The following is a 21,816-nucleotide window of genomic DNA, read 5'->3' as shown; positions in this document are numbered from 1 at the left end:
ATTAAGTATGTACATGATTTTGGGTGGACAAACTAGAGTTTAATCAAGAGAGGACTGAAATTGGGAATTGTGGAATATATATTTGCATTTGGTAGCATTGGCAGGAAGTATTTGAAGCCAGAGAAAGGGAGCTGTTACAGAGGGCCCATCAAGAGAAAGGCAGTGCAAAGAGTGAGGTTTTTAAGATTGGGATGAATTGAGGAGGGAATGATTCCAGACAAGGAGATCATCTAGGACAGGAAGCTGATAAGGACGTGAACGATAGAGCCGCCTGGGAAATAGACAAGAAAGTGTGAACCTGAGAAACATTTTGAGGGAAGGAATTATGGGACTTGGTAATAGATTAGATTAAAAAGAGGAAAAGGCATAGATAACAGTAAAGTTTCTGGCCTGGGAGAGGAAGAAAGATACACAGAAGAATGAAACCAAAACCCTAACGGTATTTCTAACTAAAGTACTTCCCAATTCCCCACTGGATTTCTAGAAAACAGAATACAACACTGTCTGAAAGCATTGTCAGTCATATCCCTTCAGTTGTTTTGAATTAAATGGCATGATCTAAGCAATTTTAAGAATTTTTGAACACAGATTTAAAATGCTATGTTTATAATGTCATGTCCAGTGTTCAAGTGGTAAAAAACAACAAAAAAACTCCAAACTTAATTATAATAGAAAAAGGTTAGCCATGCTGAAATTAATTTTTTTAATCTTAAATTATTCAAAGAAACATGAACAGTATCCTGGTCACCTTCATTAAAATTTCCAACATTAAATCTGGCATTTACAGTTTCACATTCAGCAACAAGCTAGGAATCACACATTTTCAAATTCTGAGCAGAAATTAGTTTTAGATTTATTTGCTTTCTTTCCAAATGTGTTAGTGCCCAAGGGTTCTGACAACGGCACACTTTGTTTTACAAAGGAAAAAAAAGTACTGTTTTAAAAAAAAAAAAGTATGATTTCATTTTTCTTTAAAAAACTTGCGTGCTTTCGTTTTTTCAGGTGACATTTACGAAGAGGAAATTTGGGTTAATGAAGAAGGCCTATGAGCTGAGCGTGCTGTGTGACTGTGAGATCGCTCTGATCATCTTCAACAGCACCAACAAGCTGTTCCAGTACGCCAGCACTGACATGGACAAGGTGCTGCTCAAATACACGGAATACAACGAGCCACATGAGAGCCGGACGAACTCAGACATCGTGGAGGTGAGCGCGCATGCCTAGTTGGTGACCCCAAACTTCGGCAGAGCCACGGGTCGTTTGGACCCCCCTTTCCCCACATACCTATACTCACGAGCGCAACCTTCCTTTTGCTGAGATGTTCATATTCCCACAGTCGTACCCAGGGCTATCACCCCAACTAATACTCCACCCTTTCTCCCTCAAAATGCAAATTAGAATGACATGATAATAGGGACAATGTAAGTCGTAAATCGGGTTCTTGCTTGAATTCAGGCATCGGTGTCAAATTATTGGCCTCATCCTTCGTGAGTCATCATTGTCGACAGCTATGTCAGGACACCAGAATTGGAAACTGTGGCCAGGGGACAGCTCACCCCCGTTTTGGATGACTTATGATTTCTTTTAATATAGACGAGTTTCCCAGCATAATCAAAGGGAAAAAAATTTTTTTGAAATGAGCTAACCCCTACCTTACACTTCACTTTTTTATTTTATGTCTCTTCTTTCTAATTAGTTTTCCCTAATGCATTTTTGCTGAAAGAATAAAGACACTTCTTCTCCTAGAAATGTTTTTCCTGCAAATTATATAGTTTAATATAGCAGTGGAAACTGTTAATATACATGGAATCAGAAATCTGAAGAAAACAAATTTCTAAATGTTAGTTCAATGTTTTACTCAAGTCAGATTTAAAACATTGTTTTATTGTGCCAAATATAAATAAGCATCACATTAAAGCTCAAAAAATGTTTTAGATTTGTTAGCATAAATATCATTGCCATACAATTTCAAATGCTTCTTGCATGTATCCTACTTTAATGTCATTGCCTTATAAGTACCCTTCACAAGCAATGAATACTAAACCAAAAAGAAAGAGGGATATTGAGGACCATCCCCATCTGTGCATTTTCCCCACCTATCTACTCATCATCTCCAAGATTGTGTCTGCTTCCCTAGGAATGAAAGAAAATTAGTGTTTCAAAAATATGTAGTCAGAGCCAGTTCGCCAGATTATAAATCATTCTTGCCATTGCTTAGACTGGTTCCACATTATAAAAAAAATCTAGTACTATTCCTGATCAAATTAATCTGCTTTCACATCCATCTTCCCTTGATTTGTTATAATTGTCTAAGACTAGCTCTCATTTCTTTGCTTTTATTTGGAAGGTTTTTTAAAGTATTGTGCTAATCAGTTTTTAAAGTTTTTTTTTCAATCTTTGCCTAGCAAGGCCAAGCAAATAATTTCAGAGGAAAAAAAGTGAATTATAATGAGACCTAATGTGGTATATATTTAAAATACTTTCAGATTTGCATTACTGCATATCATTTTAGGTTTTCATTGACTAGTGATTTTAATTGTGCGCTTGACTTGATCTTGAAATTTAAGATCATTTGTAAAATTTGCCTATTATCTGTTTCAGATAGTATTTTATTCATGTACACATATAAATGTGAAAAACATTAAAGAAAGATGACTGTGAACATCACTAATCAGTTGTCCAATCTCATAGGTACTTTCATGTGTATGTGTGTCTGTCTGTCTGTCTGTCTGTCTATCTGCCTGTCTATGCATGCTTGTATACATTTAACATACGTTCCAAACACAGAACAACTCTATATTCAAAACTCCATCTCATTACCAAAATCATTACAACAAACATTTCAGGGTAACAAAAGAATTTGAGTTGGAATTTGTTATTAGAATTGAACTGTTCCAGTTTTTAACATGGTGTAAAATACAGTAGAATCATGTAAAACTAGTTGAAAATTTGTTGACTTTGAAAATCTACTCTCTTAAAGGAGTTTATAGTCTAGAAAATTCATCTAATGAGGGTTTTGGTTAACAATATCCTACGTGACTTAAAGAAACCTTAAAATTTCACATGCTGTAAAGACTTTCATATTCTTGGACAGGTGGGTATCTGAGCCAGACTTCTTTACAGGCCATCAAAACAACACTGGGTTGAAAATCCGAGGGCTGGCATTTGAACCTTTGTCTTGCACAATCTTGCTTCACAACATAATTCTTTAAAAAGTGATATTTTTTTAATTCAAGTTTATTGGGGTGACAGTGGTTAGTAAAGTTACATAGTTTTCAGGTGTACCATGCAATAATACATCATCTATGTGTCATCACATTGTGTGTTCACCACCCAGCGTCACCATGTATTTGATTCCATTAACCCTCATCTACCAACCTCCTCCCCAATGTTTTTAAAAGAGCGTAAAGCAGCAGCTCTATCTTGGATTTAACATCAATAGAGTATAGCTCTGAATCTCTGAAAAAGACATTAGGGGGCTGCTAGGCCAAATCTAAAGATTCCATGGCTTGATTCTTTGGATAAAAGTAACAAGTTATAAGTCTAACAGGTGTGAGTCTGCCCTGCTCAATTACCTGAATCACATATTCTTCACCTACTTGCCTTTTCCACACTTGAGGAATAACAGAGATGATGGAGAAAGAAGTAAAGTGGGATCCCCTAAGCTCGATAAGATTTACATCACCTCCACATGGAGTCTTTTTCAAAGCGCTGTTCGTTGACACCAGTATGCTTGGGATTCTTGGTGGAGAAGAGGGGATCTGAGTGGGAATCCGCATTGATAACAAGTTCCCCAATAATTTTTATGCACACTGACTTTGAAAACCTCTGCAGCACTAAGACATCAATTGTGTTAGAGGCTAAAAAACCTGTGATACATCAGGGACTTGAGGAATCTGTTCTTGGAATGGATCTAACATGAAGTTGAGAGTTCAGGTAGTTTACTACTCCTGGGTAAAATTTTAAATCCTATTTATTTTAATTTAATGGAATACATTTAAGTGAGTAAGTTTAATGAGGAGCATAATATGTTTCACGAAGGGTCATTAGTTTTATATTTCCCATTTGGACCATTACCTCTCTCCCTTAACCCTCTGAAAACAGTTTACTCGTAAGAAAAAAAGATTGATGGGGAGAGAGAAATAATATGATTCCCGGCATTTAAACTAAAATATAAATTTCTGGGCCATACCAGAGTAGTGTTACAGGGTCATAGGAAATTGTACAATGCGTGGGTGTTGAAAAAGATTTCCTTCTTTTAGCAAAAAAGCTCTGCGTAATTATCATGTCTTCGCTTGATAATTAGCACTACTGTTACAATGGCACAAAGACTTAGACTGAGAGAGTTTTTTTTATTATTATTACATTACAATGCAGCTTGAATATCTGTTTAGATACAATATATAAATATGCCAGATTTAGTAAATGTGTTAAATTTTTAATCCATTGGCTTTAAAAAAAACAATTATGGTATTAAAAGCATTTTCTTTGAAGAAAGTCCATTTTATTTAATTCTGTGACAAGTATACTGGATATTTACCCAAAATGCTAGTTTTGAGGCCGTTGAAATTCAATAGGGATGCTTATGGTGTTAAGGAACGGCCCCCTTCATGTCTTCCAACTGTCTAGCTCCACTCCTGGTTCTGTTAGCTGCCTTCCTACCTACCCTTACAGTTGACATTGGGCTCCATTCCTGGAAGAAGATGTGGTGTTGAGCACATCAGGGTGACCTAAAGGACACAAATCCCACAGGACATGCTTCTAGGCCATTCCTTCACTTAGCAACAGTTTAGCAAGTGCCAGCAGAAGCTAGGCATTCTTGTTAAGGATGTAAAACATACAAAAATCAGTTTAGGAATAATTAGAGGGCAGAGGAGTACAAGCTACTGAAAGGAAGGCATAAGCTAAACAATTTATCAAAACTTGCATTTAAAAAGGTGGTTGATCACCAGATCGTTTCAGGTGATCCTTGGAGTCCCAGAAGTCCCAGACAGGTTACCTCCAATTCCAGCACGTGTTTTCTAACCACAGAACCTGTAGGGGAGTGTCACATGGGAGGGACCCTCTCACCCTTCTGTGACGCAGTGATTCTATGGAGCTATTCATCCAGTTTGGGTCAGTCGTGGAGTGACTAAGTGTGGAAGGGGAGTAAAGCACAAGGTCCTCTGCTATTTTCTAGGAAGTCAAAAAGATAGATGTGACTCCTGCAGAAAAAAACCTTTTATCTTGAGACAGTAGAGGATTACTTTTTTTTTAATGCAAAAATGGGCAAGAAATGTGTGGGGGCAGTGAAGGGGGGAGTAAGAGATGATATTTACATGAAATTTTATTTTCTGTTACCTGAATTCTATTTGAATTTAAAAACTTCGAAGAGTAGTTTGTTCTAGCAAAATGTGTTCTTGCACAGTAGTAATTAAGGCCTGAACTGGGACTGGAAAGGCCTTAAAATAGATTATAAAGTTTATTGTTTAACAGTGATACTAGAGGTTATCAGTAAGCTAACTATCTCAGCATAGTTTGGTAAAAACTGGTTAGTGCCATTTTTGTTGAAAAGCAAATGCAGCAAATAATGGAACAGGACTTCCTTTACAAACTCTGCATTACAAAATTTGGGAGGAGGTGTAAACTATGAAAACGTATCTGTTTAACTTGAGCTCTCCTTATATCTAAAGCAATTAAATAGGTTTTAATTTTATATTTGTAAAAATATAGATATATAAAATTATTTTTATGTATGCCTTATGGATGGATTTACACACAGATACTTTGCTTAAAAAGGAAAAGCACCTTTGCTTGTTTGATTATTGGTTGAATTTCCCTTCTTTCTTGCGTTCACTGGGCAAAGATTGGCTGAACTCCTGACGTGCTATGTGTCATGGAATGCCTGGACATACAAGCAGAAACAAGGCCCCTGGAGGGCTATTCGTCCTTAAGGTTGCTCACAAGGTTTCTCTTCCTTTAAAACCTCACCTTTTGTTATTTCCCTCCAGCCAACCTCCTCCCACCACCCCCATCCTATACTTGAGTCTCCTAAACATGTTTATATCCCTCAGCTTCTGCAAACCGTTATCTATTTTGTCTTCAATGTTCCTTACTGGCTTTTCTTGGCTTTTCTTTATCATTCATTCAAGTCAGGTCCCAATTTATACTTTTAGGTAGCCATCCTTGAACTGCCCTGAATCTTGTGTTAGATCTTTTCTTGTATTTCAGTCATAATCTGTTCAGTTGTCCCCATCAAAGCCCTATGGAAACTGTTTACCAGTTGCTTCTTTCATACTAGATTTTAAACTGGGCACATTTTGTTGGCCATCCTATCTCTAGGGCTTAATGTGAGGTCCTCAGAATATATTTGTAGGATAAATAAAGAGAGGTAGACAGTTACAACAGGATATATCCAAGTGATTATCATATAGTGTAATGGTACTCATTGAAAGTATGAAAAATGTTTTTATGGCTGCAATGAAGCAGTTTATTAAAATTGGATCAATTTTATCAAAGTACTATACCAAAAACCTAAAATAATCTGGATCTGTGCTACCTAATGCAATAGTCACTAGCTACATGCGGCTATTCACATTTAAATGAATCAAAATTAGATAAAATATTCAATTCCGTTTCTCAGTTGCACTGGCCGCAATTCAAGTGCTCAACAGCCACGTGTGGCTATTGACTACCGAGTGGGACAGGGAAGATGTAGAATGCATTGATCGTCACAGAAATTTCTAGGGCATAGCACTGGTCTGGGTGGAAATGTGAAAAGGGAGGCATTTACACTGTCTTCTCAAATTAACGCCAACATTAATTCTTCCATGTAAAATTTGAGGAGTGCATTTCAGAGGTGAAGGACTGTGTAGCCTTGAGATGTTAGAATCCAGAGCATAAATGTTCAGTTTGAGAGACACCAATTGGGAACAAACTAAAACCACATTTTACCCCTAAACCAGTACCCACAGAGTCAATCAGTAAGCTTACTACCTGGTCAGAAATCCCTGGCAAAGGCTTTCAGGCTGATAAGGAGCACTAACCACATGAGCTTCCTATTGGGTGCTGTGTTTTTTTTTGTTTTTTAGTTTGTTTTTAACCACGAAATTTGAGAAGGAAAAAACGGTAGGTCTTTCTTGTTACTATTTTATTTTAAATTTACTTGAAGCAACATGGGCCAGTATTTAACTTTATAATTAGTAAATTCATTTTCTTAAGAAATTTTTTTCTTCATACGGGAACTTAGAAACATAATATTCTTCAGGAATATTTCATATCGTTCTTAGGTTACTATAAAATATAATTAAAATAGTTCTTAGTGCAGGTAGCTCAGTAACTCTGTGCTCTGTTAAAGAAAGTATATAATTGCTTTTTTTGTTTGTTTGTTTTTAAGGTTTTTATTAAAAATATAGCTAACATAACAATATTATATTAGTTTCAGGTGTACACCAGAGTTATTCAACATTTATATACCCAAATAAGTGATTATCATGATAAGTTCAGCAACCATCCAACACTGTACCATGCTATCACAATGTTATTGACTATATTCTCTGTGCTGTACATTACATCCCCATGGCTTATTTGTTTTGTACCTGGAAATTAGGACCTCTTATTCCCATTCAACATTCCCCCCCCTTGTAATTTTTCAATTACCGTTGACATTCAATATTATTCTATATCAATTTCAGGTATACAGCATAGTGGTTAGACATTTATATAATCTAAGAAGTGATGCCCCACCTGGCACTATACATAGTTATTACCATATTATTGACTATATTCCCTATTCTTTACATCCCCATAACTATTTTGTAACACCAATTTGTACTTCTTAATCCCGTTACCTTTTTCACCCTGACCACCAACCTCCTCCCATCTATCACCTGAACAAATCTAGTACCCATCTCACACCATGCATAGTTATTACAATATTATTGACTACATTCCTTATGCTATACCTTACATACCCATAACTACTTTGTAACAACTAATTTGTACTTCTTTATCTCTTTCCCTTTTTTCACCCACACCCTCAGCCCCCTCCCATCTGGCAACCATCAAAATATTTTCTGTATTTATGAGTTTGTTCCTGTTTTGTTTGTTTATTTTGTTCCTTAGATTTCACATAAAGTAAAATCACATTACATCTGTCTTCTCTCTCTGACATTCCACTCAGCACAGTACTCTCCATGTCCATCCAAGCCACTGCAGATTGCAAGTACCCATTCCCTTCCATGGCTGAGCAATATTCCATTGTATATATGTACCACCTCCTCTATCCATTCTTCCTTTGACAGACACCCAGGCTGCTTCCACATCTTGGCCATTGTAAACAATGCTGCAATGAACATACGGATGCACACATCCCCGCAAAGTACCATTTTATTTTTTCGGATAAATACCCTGAAGTGGAATTACTGGATCCTTCTTTGTCTTTTCTTATAGCCTTTATTTTAAAGTCTTATTTTGTCTGGTATAAGTATTGCTATCCCAGCTGTTTTTGTTTCTTTTCGTTTCCATTTTCATGAAATGTCTTTGTCCATCCCTTTACTTTCTTACTGTATGTCTTTCAATCTGAAGTGAGTCTCTTGTAGGCAGCATATGTAAGGGTCTTGTTTTTTTATCCCTTCAACTCTCCTATGTTTTTTGATTGGGTCATTCAATCCATTTACGTTGAAAGTAATTATTGATAGATATGTAGTTATTTCCATTTTAGTATTCATAATTTTGATTTTTTTGTTCCATCTTAAAGAAGTGTCTCTAATATTCCTTGTCATACTGGTTTGGTGGTGATGAGCTCCTTTCGCTTTTTCTTCTCTGGGAAGCTCTTTATCTGTCCTTTGATTTTTAAATGTTAGCCTTGCTGGGTAGAGTAGTCTTGTTTGTAGGTCCTTGCTTTCCATCACAATGTTGAATATTTTGTGCCAATCCCTTGTAGCCTGCAAAGTTTCTGTTGAGAAATCAGCTGACGATCTTATGGGAGCTCCCTTATAAGTTACGAGTTGCCTTTCTTTTGCTGCTTTTAGGATTTTCTCTTTGTCTTTAAACTTTGCCATTTTAAAATGTCTTGGTGTGGACCTGTTTGGGTTCATCCTGTTTTGGACTCTCTGTGCTTCCTGGACTTGTGAGTCTGTTTCCTTCCCCAGGTTAGGAAAGTTTTCCATCATTATTTCTTCAAATAGGTTCTCAATCCCTTGCTTTCTCTCTTCTCCTTCTGGTACCTCTTTGATGAGAATGTTGTTATGATTGATGTTGCTCAGAGGTCTCTCAAACTATCCTCATTTTTAAAAATTATTTTTTCTTTTTGCTGTTCCGTTTGGGTGTTTTCTGCTACCTGTCTTTCAAATCACTGATTCGATCCTTTGCTTTATCTAGTCTGCTAGTGTTTCTTTCTGTTGCACTCTTCATTTCAGTTCTGACTGGCTCTTTTTCATGGTTTCTATGTCCTTTTTAATGCTTGCTGTCTTTTTTGTTGAAGTTCTCACTGTGCTCATTGATCCTACTTATAACCATTGTTTTGAACTGTGTATCTGGTTCACATTTTATTTGCCTCCATTTTGTTTAGTTCTTTTTCTGGATTTTTCTTCTGTTCTTTCATTTGGGACACATTTCTTTGTTTCCACATTTTCACTGTCTCTCTGTGTTTGCTTGTATGTATTTTGTACATACATACAAGCAGATCTGCAATGTCTTCCAGTCTTGGTTGGGTGGCCTTATGTAGTAGGTACCCTATGGGGTCCTGTCACAGTCTTTCTGTTTACAAGCTCCAGGTGCTCCAAGAGTGTCCCTTGTGTGTGTTTTGTGTGCCCTCCTGTTATAGTTGAGCCTTGATTGCTGTTGGCATGTCAGTGGGTGGTATTGACCCTCAGTCTGACTGGCGGTGGGGTTTGGCCACATCCACAGCTTATGGGCTGCTGTGGGGGAGCTTACCATATGGAGTGGGATTCACCCTAGCAGGCTCTGATGCCTGTTGTAACACCCTTTGTATGTGCCTTTTGTGGAGGTAATTGGGCAGTGTTCTGCTGTGGTCTGAAGCCAACCTTGAAACACATTGGTTCTGGGGCCTCTTGGGAGGGGCTCCAGAACAGGTCACCCACTGCCTGTGACCAGCTGAGGGGTACCTGGTAGGAGCTACAAAGCAATCTGTAGTTGTTTGCTGCCTGGGCTAAACCTGGAGGCATGTGAGAGAGGCCTCATTGCAAACCAAGGATGTCTGCCTCCAGTACCAGACCTGGGGTAGCTCTGCAAAAAGCCAGGACACCCCAAAGCCTTCTGCTACCTGCTGGCTCCCTTAAGATTCTGATAGAGCCTCATGCGGTATGCAAGTTGGGTAAGGCAGGGTCTCTACGAGTCACTAGAGTGGTAAGAGTTCTGGTCACCAGGTTAATGTAAACTGGTTTGGTGCAGTGCTGAGCCTGGAGCAACTCAGCTAAAGCCTCAGAGCATACAAGGCCAGTCACTGCTGGCTGCCCGCCTGAGGCCTGCTGGACTCTGATAGTTTTCAAAGAAAGAGTGCAAGACATGCAGGGCTGGCTGCTTGCGGAGAAAGTGCATCTGGTGTCGGGGAGTTTGGTGGGGCGGGGTTCTAGCAGAGCTTACCAGACCAATCGTATTCAGATTTGGCCTGTGGGGGAAGGCCCAACACAGGAAAGATGGTTCCCACCTGCTCGCTACATGGGAGGAGGTCCCCTCACAGGGAAAATTGCAACTGTCTTCCAGCCCTCACCTCAAGGCCACACATATCTGTGCCCCCCCCCCCCCGCCCCGCATGCCTTCAACACCCGCTGAGTCACTGTCCCTCCACCGGAGCACAAAGTGAGTGCCTACGAGCAAGTATGTCTATGCGAGGGCCATTTAAGAGGACATCTGGGTTTCCCGTAGCCTTCCATCCTACCCGGATGGCTAGAATGCCCACTGTTTTTCACAGCCAGATGTTGTAGGGACTCCTCTTCCCTGCATGAATACTCAGGAGCCTGGTGTGGGGGTGGGGGATCCCTCGCTCCTCCAGCAGAAACTCTGAGGCTGAGAGATCCCTCCTGATTCTCAACCACCACACAGGTTTTGAGACTGTTCCATGCCTGTTCCGCATCTTCACCCCTCCTACTAGTCTCAACGTGGCTTCTTCTTTATATTTTTGGTTATAGGACTTCTGTTTGGCTAGACTTCTGATGGTTGATTGTTGATTGTTCTGTAATTTAGTTATAATTTTTGTGTGTTCACAGGAGGACACAGGTACAGTGTTTATCTACTCTGCCATCTTGGGTCTCTCCTATACTTGCTTTTGAATAGGTAGTATTGAAACATGAAGAAAGGAATAGTATAGTCCATAAAGATTTAAGTTTTCAATGTTGATGCTTTCAAGAAAAAGGAGGAAAAGTGATTTTGTAAAACAAGAAAAAATAAAGAAATGGGCCTAAAAATGTATTTATATTTCATATAACCTACAATAATGGTGTTTTTATGTATCAAATTTTTATATATCAAATTTAAAATCCATTCTTTTTTTTAAGTAATGCTCTTGCTTAATTTGCATATGTTTTTTAACCATGAAAAGCTGTTTCACATCTCATTTAATAAGAAAATCATTGTTGAACAAATAAAGTACACATTAGATTACTTAAATTGTATGCACAAGGCAGTAAAACTGAACTTTCTCTCATCTCTGTTATTAGAGCAACTTTAATAAGCATTAGTACTAACATAGTCAACAGAAAATTATTTGATAATAGTTGGAGCAGAAAAGACAATAGGTTTTGAAATACAGCCTTTTTGTCAATAATGTAACTTCTTTATAATTATTCATCATCATTATTTTACACAAACTTTTTTAAACCAAAGTCTTCATGTTGTGTTTTGATTGGCCTTTCCCCCAATATCTGAAAGTGAAAGGGGAAAAATATTTAGTCTGGATCATAATTGTCAATTTTTAATGATACTTACAGATTTCATGACATGTGAAATTTGGTGTTGGACAGTATGTTTGAACCAAATGTTGCATTCTAGCCATTGATAGCACCCGAGTAAAAGTAACATTGTTTGGCTTTAAACAGTATCAAATAAGGTATCAAACAGTAGAACATCCTTACTTCCTCAGGATTGGTTGCTGAATATATTCCTGTGAAATATTCAAAAGTGAAGTTTTAGGAATAGAGTCCTACCTAGAGTAAGAATAAAAGACGGTGAGTCTTTCAATCAAAGCATGTTTGTTATTTCAATTACCTCACTGCATATTTTTGAAAATTATTATAAATCTATTTCTTTTTCCTAAAGGACATGATGATGTTTTATTTATTTCTGTAGCTCCAACTACCAGCTCAATTATGGAACATTACACACATTCAATAAATATTTTATATAACCCATATATGTATGTATATACATATAAACATCCTCACTGATGATCATTATTAAATTTACTAAGTTTTCTTCGTTGAAGTCAGATATGTTTTAATAATAATAAAAGTGAGACTATTTAAAGTGAACCAGAGAAGAATAAAGGTTATTGCTGTGTAAAAAAACAAAAAACAAACAAACAAAAAAACACAAATAGGCACAGAAGACTACACATAAAATATTACTTACAGTGTTAGTAGAAAGTAAAAGACTTTTGGACCAACATACACTGATTCCTGGGCCAGGATCTGACAAGAGGGATCAGTGGGTCTCAAACGATACGCCTCTGGCCCAGTCTGAGTCAGTGGAGGGCAGGGGAGACCTGGCTGAAAGACTAATTCCGATTAAGTGGGTCTGGGGCAAGGCTCAAGAGGCTGTATTTCCAGGTGATGCTGATGCTGCTAGTCTATGAACCAAAACTGAGTAGCAAAGGATCCAGACCAGGGGTGTCCAAACTGCGGCCCGCGGGCCAACTGCAGCCCGCAATCCATTGTTAATTGGCCCGCAGCAAATTCCAAAAATATATTTAGTTTACTTAAATAAACCAGGTGAGGCAATACATACTTCACCTCTAGTGAGTGGCCCGGCTGTTTGTGTATTTTACTGCATATGGCCCTTGGTAAAAAACGTTGAAAAAAGTTTGGACACCCCTGATCTAGACTCTCCTTTCCAAGCATTTGTTTTCTCCAGCATGCAGTTTAAAAGTACATTTTTTTGAACATTTCTTCTTTGTAGCTTTACTGGGGGTTAGAGTCATACCATAAAATAAATTTTTTAAGCTGAAATTTGGTGAAACTAATTTTTGAAAGCAAGTGTGTTAGGTTTTTGGAAGTACACTATAAAAAGCCTGTCATTACTCAGTGAGGCAAGCTGCTCTGTCGCTACCATCTCCTGGCCTGGTCCCCTCCCTTGTGAATGCCTTCACTTGGTAGTGGCTGCTTGGATCACGTGTTGAGAAAGTGTCTAAGAACAGACTCGGAAGCAAGTATGATGTGATTGGTTAGGGGTGTGTGCCAGGAGTGCAGAGTAGTGGCAGCTATGCTTTCCTCATTATTCTCAGGGTCAAAATATTTCATCGGACATTCTGGGAAAAGACTTCAGGCTCCATCATTAAAAGGATAGGAATGAAGCAAATGCTGCATATGTATGCAACACATTGGGTGGATAAATTATGTTATTGGAAGTATATCTCATTTTACTTGTAGCTATTTGTCATATTATCCAGTCATGTCTCAACTGTATTTAGTGTATTCTATATTACCCCGAAATGTAGCTACCTGACAGAAGTTCTGAATAAGGGAAAAAAATTCCCTGTCAATTATTTCTAAAGGTCATAGAGTTAATGACTAGCTGGGAAGTTAATTAGATTCTGAAAGCCTCTTCATATCAATTAAATCTCTTATCTTTATGTTTTAGTAAATAAACTCAGTAACTAGAGCTACTGTTTTAGGATAAGAAACACTGTAAACAGTAAACTGTACAATGGGTATTTGGGCTTTTCGCTCACATATAAGAAAACATTATTACAAAAAAAAACCCTGATGTATGAAATAATAATAGTAATCTTATTCCAGAATTTCTGAATTAGATCTTTGATTTTTCAAAATAGCATGCAAGGGCAGCCAGATGGTTCAGTTGGGTTTGACTGTGAGCTCTCAACAAGGTTGCTGGTTCAATTTCCCCTGGCATGGTGGGCTGCACCCCCTGCAACTAAAGATTGAAAACGGCAACTGGACTAGGAGCTGAGCTGTGCCCTCCACAACTAGATTGAAGGACAACTATTCGGAGCCGATGGGCCCTGGAGAAACACACTGTTCCTACGGTTTCCAGGCGGGAATTCCCGCCTGTTCTCAGGAATTTTTTTCACTTTCCCGTTCCCGAATCCACAGATATAAACTGTTTTCTGTTCTCCACGATGAATCATTTCCTCAAAATGGTGGCTGATACTGCCAACCATCTGGGTTCAAGGAGCCAATTTTCCCGATTTCCCGACCAACTTTTCTCGGGATTCAGGAATGGGAAAGCGAAAAAAATTCCTGAGAACAGGCGGCAATTCCCTCCTGGAAACCCTACTGTTCCCCAATATTCCCCAATGAAATTTATTTTAAAAAAATAGCTTCCAAATTACCCCTTAGTCATAAACAAATGTCATCACTGTGACCTCGAGAAAATTATTTCAGAGAGAAAAAACTAAGGTCAGAGTTACTCTGAGAATCTGCTAATTTAAAACCACCTCCACTCTCTGTTCCATTTTAGTTCCAGAAACCAGACTCCTTTCAAGGTTATTGTGCACATTCGTAAATAAGTGATATATTTAATGCCTATGGCCTGACAATGAACGAACCCATTCACTTCTGTCATGTGAATTCTCTTTGGATAATGTAACCAGATTTCAGATGAAATGACACACATCTGTACTAATCAGTAAGGTAGCCACTGGCAACATGTGGCTATATTTAAATTAACTGAAATTAAGTAAAATTAAAAGTTCAGTTCCTTAGTCTCACTAGCCACATTTCAAGTGCTCAATAGCCACATGTGGCTGGTGGCGCCCATGTTTGTCAGGACAGGTAGAGAAATGTTCTTGACCCCAGAAACTTTTATTGGGTAGTAATTGACATAAGGGGGTGAAACTGGTGAATCTAGTGCTCTTGTTCATTGTGGTAACCAGCATGATGGTTGATGGGTACAACCTAATAAAGGGCACAGCAGCTAGAGAGGATGCACATAGCCCTTTCATCTTTCATGCCTCCAGCAGGCAGTTAGTGCTTGCCCGTGTGTGTCAGGGTCTGTGCCAGGCCAGGGAAACATAGTCAGAAAAGCTGAGTCACTTCGTCAGTGTTTACTCTCAGGAACAGAATATTTGTTAAAGTAAATGTGATTTTTGTGGAGCGAGATGAGGATGGAGGGAGAACACTGAAGTTGGAATGACCCTAAGAAGAGAAAACAGAGGAAGAGACAGGAAAGGAGAGATATGGGGGAAGCAGAAACAAGCTCGACCCATTCCGAACGTTTCCAACAGGAAGGAAAAGATCATGCATGCAGTTTTTTGTGACTTATCCTACTTAGGTATGTAAGAAATTGTATCTTCCTCCAGGCTTCACGAATGGGTTCTCCTTCAGTGTGGGGTTGTGAATTAATTTCATGTGGGACAAAAAGAAAGCTGCAGCGTGATTTTCCTAAAGAATGTCGTTGAAGCATTACCATGAGTTTACCTTGTAAATTTTGCGTTGAGGAAATAGAACTTTAAAATCCCCACAAATTTGGAGGGAAATTAAGTTCTAGTTATGGCAACATCACACACTAGTTCTCTAACCTGAGGCAAGTTATTTAACCTTCTTGGTCTTGAGATTCCTTCTCTGTTAGTGTTGTCGACCCTGATCTGTCTTCCTCACAGGGCTGTCATGATGATTACAGGCTATGAAAGATGTCAGAGCCCATTGTAAACTGTTAAATTGTATAAGGCGCTTTTATTTCTGACATCAAGGGAAACGTTCTGGCAAGTAAAGCTGTTTAACCAAAAGAGAGAGAAACAGCAAATTCTTAATTTGGGAATAATTATGTAATATTTTGTGTTAAGTATATCATTTCATAAATATAGTGTTCTTATATCAATAACTATAGCATTTTACATAAGTTAAGAAGATTTACCAATGGCCAATGAATTGATTTTCTTTCTACAAGCATTTATTTTTATTTATTTATTTTTTTTAGTGGTTTAAAACAGTGATAATATTTATTTTGCTTAGGAAGGTGCAGTTTGGGCAGAGGCTGTATACAAGGACATCTCATCTCTGCTCTGTTTAATAGCAACTAGCTCAGCTCAAAGGCTGAGGCCTAGAATCACCTTCCACAAGCGTTTATGGAAATGATCTCTGTGCAAGGCTGAGTCCTTGGCGGCAATGATTATGACACATCCAGTGCCTCCAGGGCCAATAGTCCAGTGTGGACAAAACAGACACAGGATTGGTTCTTTTATTCAGCAGAGAGCGATGAACATGAAGACCATGTGCCAAACATTGTGCTAGTTACTGGTGATGCATCTGTGACTATGCTGCCCAACAGTCTGAACAACAAGAAGATGTAGAGTACAGTGGGATAACTGAGGTGAAAGAAAGCACTTACAGCTATGAGCACCTGAAAACATTTCATGGTGGATTATAGATGAACGAATACCTTTGAATGATAAGTAGAATAAATTGATATGCTAAGCCAATCTGCAAGTCATTTATTCCCATTTAAAGTAAAAGTGAGACTAATAAAGGTAATGACATACAGACATATAAGTGCATATATATATACATTTGTATGTAGTATACATGTACATGCAGCAGCCTTGATTTTGATTGCCATTGAATTTTTAAATGTTTTTTCATGTTTATAATTTTTTAGAGAAATTCTACAGGCTATGAGTTAGAAAAATGCAATGAATGTAATTGCCTTTAAGTTTGATAAAAAGGTTCTCTTGCTAAGAATGGAAACCTTAAAGCTGCATCCTACTTCCATCTTTAACTTTACAGATGAGATTTTCCCCCCTTACTCTGAATTCTAAAACATGATACATCTGGCTAAGAGGCTGGAAAATTGTTACACGCCTGTGTAACATTCTTATAACCTAATCAGTCTACAACTTTTCTCCCAGTTAAATCAGTGGAGAATGTTCTTTGTTTTTGTAGTCCCTGTTTCACATAGTAACAGCTTGTTGCATTTTGGTCTGTTTGCCAGAGGGTAGGTTTATTTTTAAAACCCTGAACTCTGAATTTTTCTTTATTTTTCCAAGATTGAAAGCAGCTGAAATGCCTGGAGTTACAGGTTGAGGGCTGCTTTACAATATGTGAAGGGAAGCTTCTTTCCCTTCCATGTGTGTGCGCGCACGCACGTGCACGCAAGCTTAAATTTTTTTTCCTAACAAATGTCTTCTAACTGGTAGTTGTCTAAAAATAGAAAACTGCCTAACTAAAAATAGCCTGGCTCTCAGTCGTGCCAAGGAAAATGGAGAGGAATAGGCGTGGAATAGAAGGCTGAGTAATCCAGTTCTATTCATTCAGAGAAACCTTTGAGAATGCTGGCGATGATAAAGTGCCCTCAAAAAACCACAGGCCCGACTCTCTCTTCAGACTTCTAGGTGCCAATAAACATTTTTGCCCGAGGATACTTTTTTTTTCCTCATAGGTTGTAAACATTTTCTGAAAGACAAGGCTTCGTTTCACAGAAGCTAAGAAACTGCCATAACAAACTAACTTTCCTAAGGTCTTATAAAAATTCATAATTGTGAGATGTATTTTAAAAGAGCATCTTAAATGAAAGTATTGTAAAATAATGTACATCGTGTGATAATTAAGAAGAAACTGTTATAATAAAAACTGTTTACTGCTTGCAATTAAATTCAAAATCTTCGAGTTTATCGCAAAAAGAAAACTATTTCTGAGATTCATTGCAGCTAAAGAGAGCAGCTGACTTGCTTCAGTTTACCTCCCTTAAATATAAATTCTCTTATTAAGTATGTATTCCATTGCTATACCAATATTTAGTCTCTTTCTTCAATTATAATTTTCACCCAGCAGATTTTCACTGTTTATTTTTTAAATTGAGTTGAAACTACTTTGAAAAATAACATTTCAAGAATAGGATGGCTTTCAGTTTAGAGAAATGGAATTCTGAGTAAGCCATAAAAAAATACATATGCCAGTTTGCAATGGTAATGCTTTTTTCTTTTTTCATTTTGTTTTGTTTAAGTAATCTGAATAACCAGGTCAAACATAGCAACAGGGTGTGGAAATGTCAGCACAGTTCATGGGGTTATACGGGTCTGAGCATTGTTATGTCCAGTTCCTGTATTGCTGCTGGTGATAAGACTCTTCAGACAAAGGACGATAATTGATGGAAAGAGACTTAAATCATTGCTAGAAGAATCAAGGTCCTTGTATCTGTGTACATCGACTCTTCTGGTCTCCTTCCGTCTTGTAAAGCATTTTGTCGTCTTGCATGGTGGCCCCCTACTGCTCTTTGTAATGGATGCAGACCACAAGTGATTCCTTCATGCAGCATACAGGGTGTAATTGTGTCTGTGTGGTGTATTAGTAATTACCAAGCTGAATTCCCATATTGTATCTTTACTGCGGGCATGGAAAAATAGGACATACAACGCTGCTTGGCCATTTTCAACCTAGATAGTGAGCCACTTAGAGCTACATTCCAGGGACAAAGCCTTTTATATGTACACTTTTGAACAGAATTTCATTGTTGAGTCATTTGTGCTATGCCGGATAAATTCAATTTGGGAAGTAATTACCTTTGATATTCATTTCTGACTCTTACAAAGCAAAAGTTTTGTAATACAGAAAATATTTGCTATTTTTAATTGCTAAAAATGTTTTAATATTACTAGATATATAGTGATATGAGCTATAATAGCTATGGCAGACTATTCACATAGAAACAATAATGCATGAACTACTACATATAACAGATTATATAAGATTCATAAACATTAAATAATATAATTGTTTTTGTAGCCTGTTTACCTTAAACAGTGATGTTTTCATATGCAATTTATTAACCTTGGCTCAAGCATTGTTAAACTTCAGAAAAAGCTGACAACAAATTTTTGTTACAGTAAACAGATATAAATTAATAATTAATTTCTTTGCTATAGAATTTGCATCCATCCTTTATGTATTATGTAGCTGATATTGATTTGAGTACCTCTTAATCACTGGGGATTTTAAATGTCTGCAGTATTATTTATCTGTAATTGAAGCCAAAATAACACAAGCAGGTTGGTTTAAATCAGAGAAGGTATATTTATTTTATGCATCAAATGTTTATAATGACAGTTAAGAACTATTAACTATGATAGCAAAGAAGTAAATATGGCTATTTCATGAGTGATAGCCAATGACTTTAGATTTATTTTGTGAATTAATTAAAGCATGCTAGATTTTAATTCTATTTTTACTTTCAACTTTAAAAGTGGCCCTCCAATCTGTATATTTTAGGAAGTTACTTCCACTTTTATCTCTAGATATTTTTATTCAAGCAAGAATTATTAGACAGCTAGCGTGTACAGACAAAAACTTTATAGTGGTGCTAGGGGCGATATCAATTTGGAAGACGGGGTCTGTGACCTCGTAAAGCTTACAGTCTGTTAAGATAGAAAATACACACGTGGTAAATATATATATAGATGTATGTAGCAAACATGGCCCATCACTCAGCCTTTCCTTTAACTGCTCATTTTGCACAGGTGCCCAGGGAGACATGTACAAGAATGTGCACTGCTGCATTGTTGAAACAGTAGAAACTGTCTGTCTTGGATGGCATATTGGAACCTAATTAGGCAAGAAGTTAGCATCTATTTGATGCCTACTTATTATTAAAAAATTAATTAATAAATTATGATAGAATTTTAGTCAAGGGAAATATTTAATACCAATATGTTATACTAATTATTTAGTAGGAAATATACAACCAATTCTTAAAGGATATTTACATAATATATTTCATATTGTCTGGAGCCATTCAGTTTTGTTATGATATGCATGCCTATCATATTATTTACAGTAATTTTTTTTGTGTTTGAATTGTTTATAATAAAAAACACCTGTTTTCTCCCCAAAAAAAAAAAAAAAAAGAAAATACACACGTGAATTGGACAAAACATAAGAGGCACTGTGAGCTTTTGGGGGGAGGCATCATAGCGGAGCATTTGGGAGCATCAGTTCTGGAGCTAGACTGCCTGAGTTCTTATCCATCGCCACTGTTTACTAGTTGTATGTCCCCAGGCAAGTTACTTAGGCTCTCTGTGTCTTCATTTCCTCATTTGTAAAGGGGATTTAATAATAGTGCCTAGTACATAGTTATTATGAGAGTTAAATAAATGAACATTTATAAAATGCTTGTAACAGAGTCAGGCACATAGTAAAGTTTATAGCGATGATGATGACGATGATGAGACCTTGTAATCAAGTCATAACTGCTAGGAAGTAAAATATTTAAAAGTCAGGAAAGGTAGCCATGATAGGTAGTCACTTTTAGGCTCAAGCAAGTCAAGTTCAGAAAGATGGATATGAATTGATGAAGACGATACGGGCAAACTTTTCAAAAGGCCAGTTGTGCAAAGATCCACAAGAAGACATGAGCAAGGGCATGAAAAATATTAGCGTCATAGAACTAGAATGTTCACTTAATGGAAGGAGCTGTAAAAAAGGTGGCAAGGTAAATGGTAAGGATACAGGTAAATCAAGTGCTCTAAATTTTTGATGTGGAATTAGATGTAATACAGTAGGTAGGAGAAAGACACTGTATAGTGTCAAGCAGTACAATAGCATAATGATATCCAATTATTGAGGAAGATTCTACTCAAAAATGAAATTCTAGACAGAGCCATTTAGTTGTAAAAAGTGGAAATGCCAAAAGATTTTAAATTTTGTAAGTGACATATATGTATGTATGCTAAAAAGCCTATAACCTTTCATCATACTTATAAACAAAGGGTGCCAAAAAAATGTATACACATTTTAAGAAAGGAAAACTGTATTAAAATTGTAGTACTCAATATGTATCAATAACAAGTCACGTTGAATACAAGTCACGTTTGACTTCTGCAATTACAGGAGGTGCTCAAAGTGGTTACCATCAGTGTCCAGACACTTTTGATTACGGTGAACTACCGTGTTCCCTGAAAATAAGACCAGGTCTTAAATTAATTTTTGCTCCAAAAGACGTATTAGGGCTTATGTTCAGGGGATGTCATCCTCAAAAATCATGCTAGGGCTTATTTTCCAGTTAGGTCTTATTTTCGCGGGGAAACGGTACTGCTTGAGCAACGTTGACAAAAGTGTCCATTTGTATACATTTCTTTGGCACCCCCAGTATCTTAAGCCATTTATGTCATCCTGTAAACATCTATGATTATAATATAAAACAAGTTGTTTTTGAAATATGCATATAATTTCAATTTGCTCTGATAATATACACATGTATTCCTCTGGCTGAGGTCTGTTTGTTATATATAGTGTGTTAAAGGAGCAAATTATAGAAACCTCAGGAAGTGTATTTAATGTATATAAGCTTCTCTAGATTGAATTGAAGAAGAAATCAAAATCTATAAATTTAGAAGTTTCTGATAAAGTAAGTGCACTTTCAATGACCACATAAACGGGTCAGGATTCTAGATATAATACTGTCAGATATAAAAACTACCTGTACACTTTCACGTCTATAATCTAAAAGCCCAACCTTTTCATTGTAAGACAGTGTGCTATAGCAGTTTTACAGTTTAGATGTAAGAGTTCACAAATTTCAGAGTCAGACAAACTGTTCTACCACTTCCCTAAAAGCTGTGCTTTAGGGCAAGTCTCTAACCTCCGCCAAATTTCAGCTTCCCAAGCAGTAAAAGAGGGATAATAAATCTCACTTTTGGTCTTTTTGTGAGAA

At 37.3% G+C, this 21,816-nt stretch overlaps 1 protein-coding gene across 29 annotated transcripts in view; it reads left to right on the top strand.

Annotated features, from left to right (window-relative positions):
- MEF2C (myocyte enhancer factor 2C) overlaps positions 1-21,816 on the top strand; it is a 168,131-nt gene that overhangs the window by 88,295 nt on the left and 58,020 nt on the right. For all 29 annotated transcript variants that reach the window (XM_033110080.1, XM_033110076.1, XM_033110069.1 and 26 more), the window contains one exon: positions 1,003-1,206. In XM_033110080.1, coding sequence (XP_032965971.1) covers positions 1,003-1,206 — 204 coding nt within the window. The remainder of the gene's footprint in view (positions 1-1,002; positions 1,207-21,816) is intronic.

The sequence above is a fragment of the Rhinolophus ferrumequinum genome, chromosome 7 (assembly GCF_004115265.2).
Source record: "Rhinolophus ferrumequinum isolate MPI-CBG mRhiFer1 chromosome 7, mRhiFer1_v1.p, whole genome shotgun sequence".
NCBI classification, from domain to species: Eukaryota; Metazoa; Chordata; class Mammalia; order Chiroptera; family Rhinolophidae; genus Rhinolophus; species Rhinolophus ferrumequinum.
This window is presented reverse-complemented; position numbering and strand designations above follow the sequence as displayed.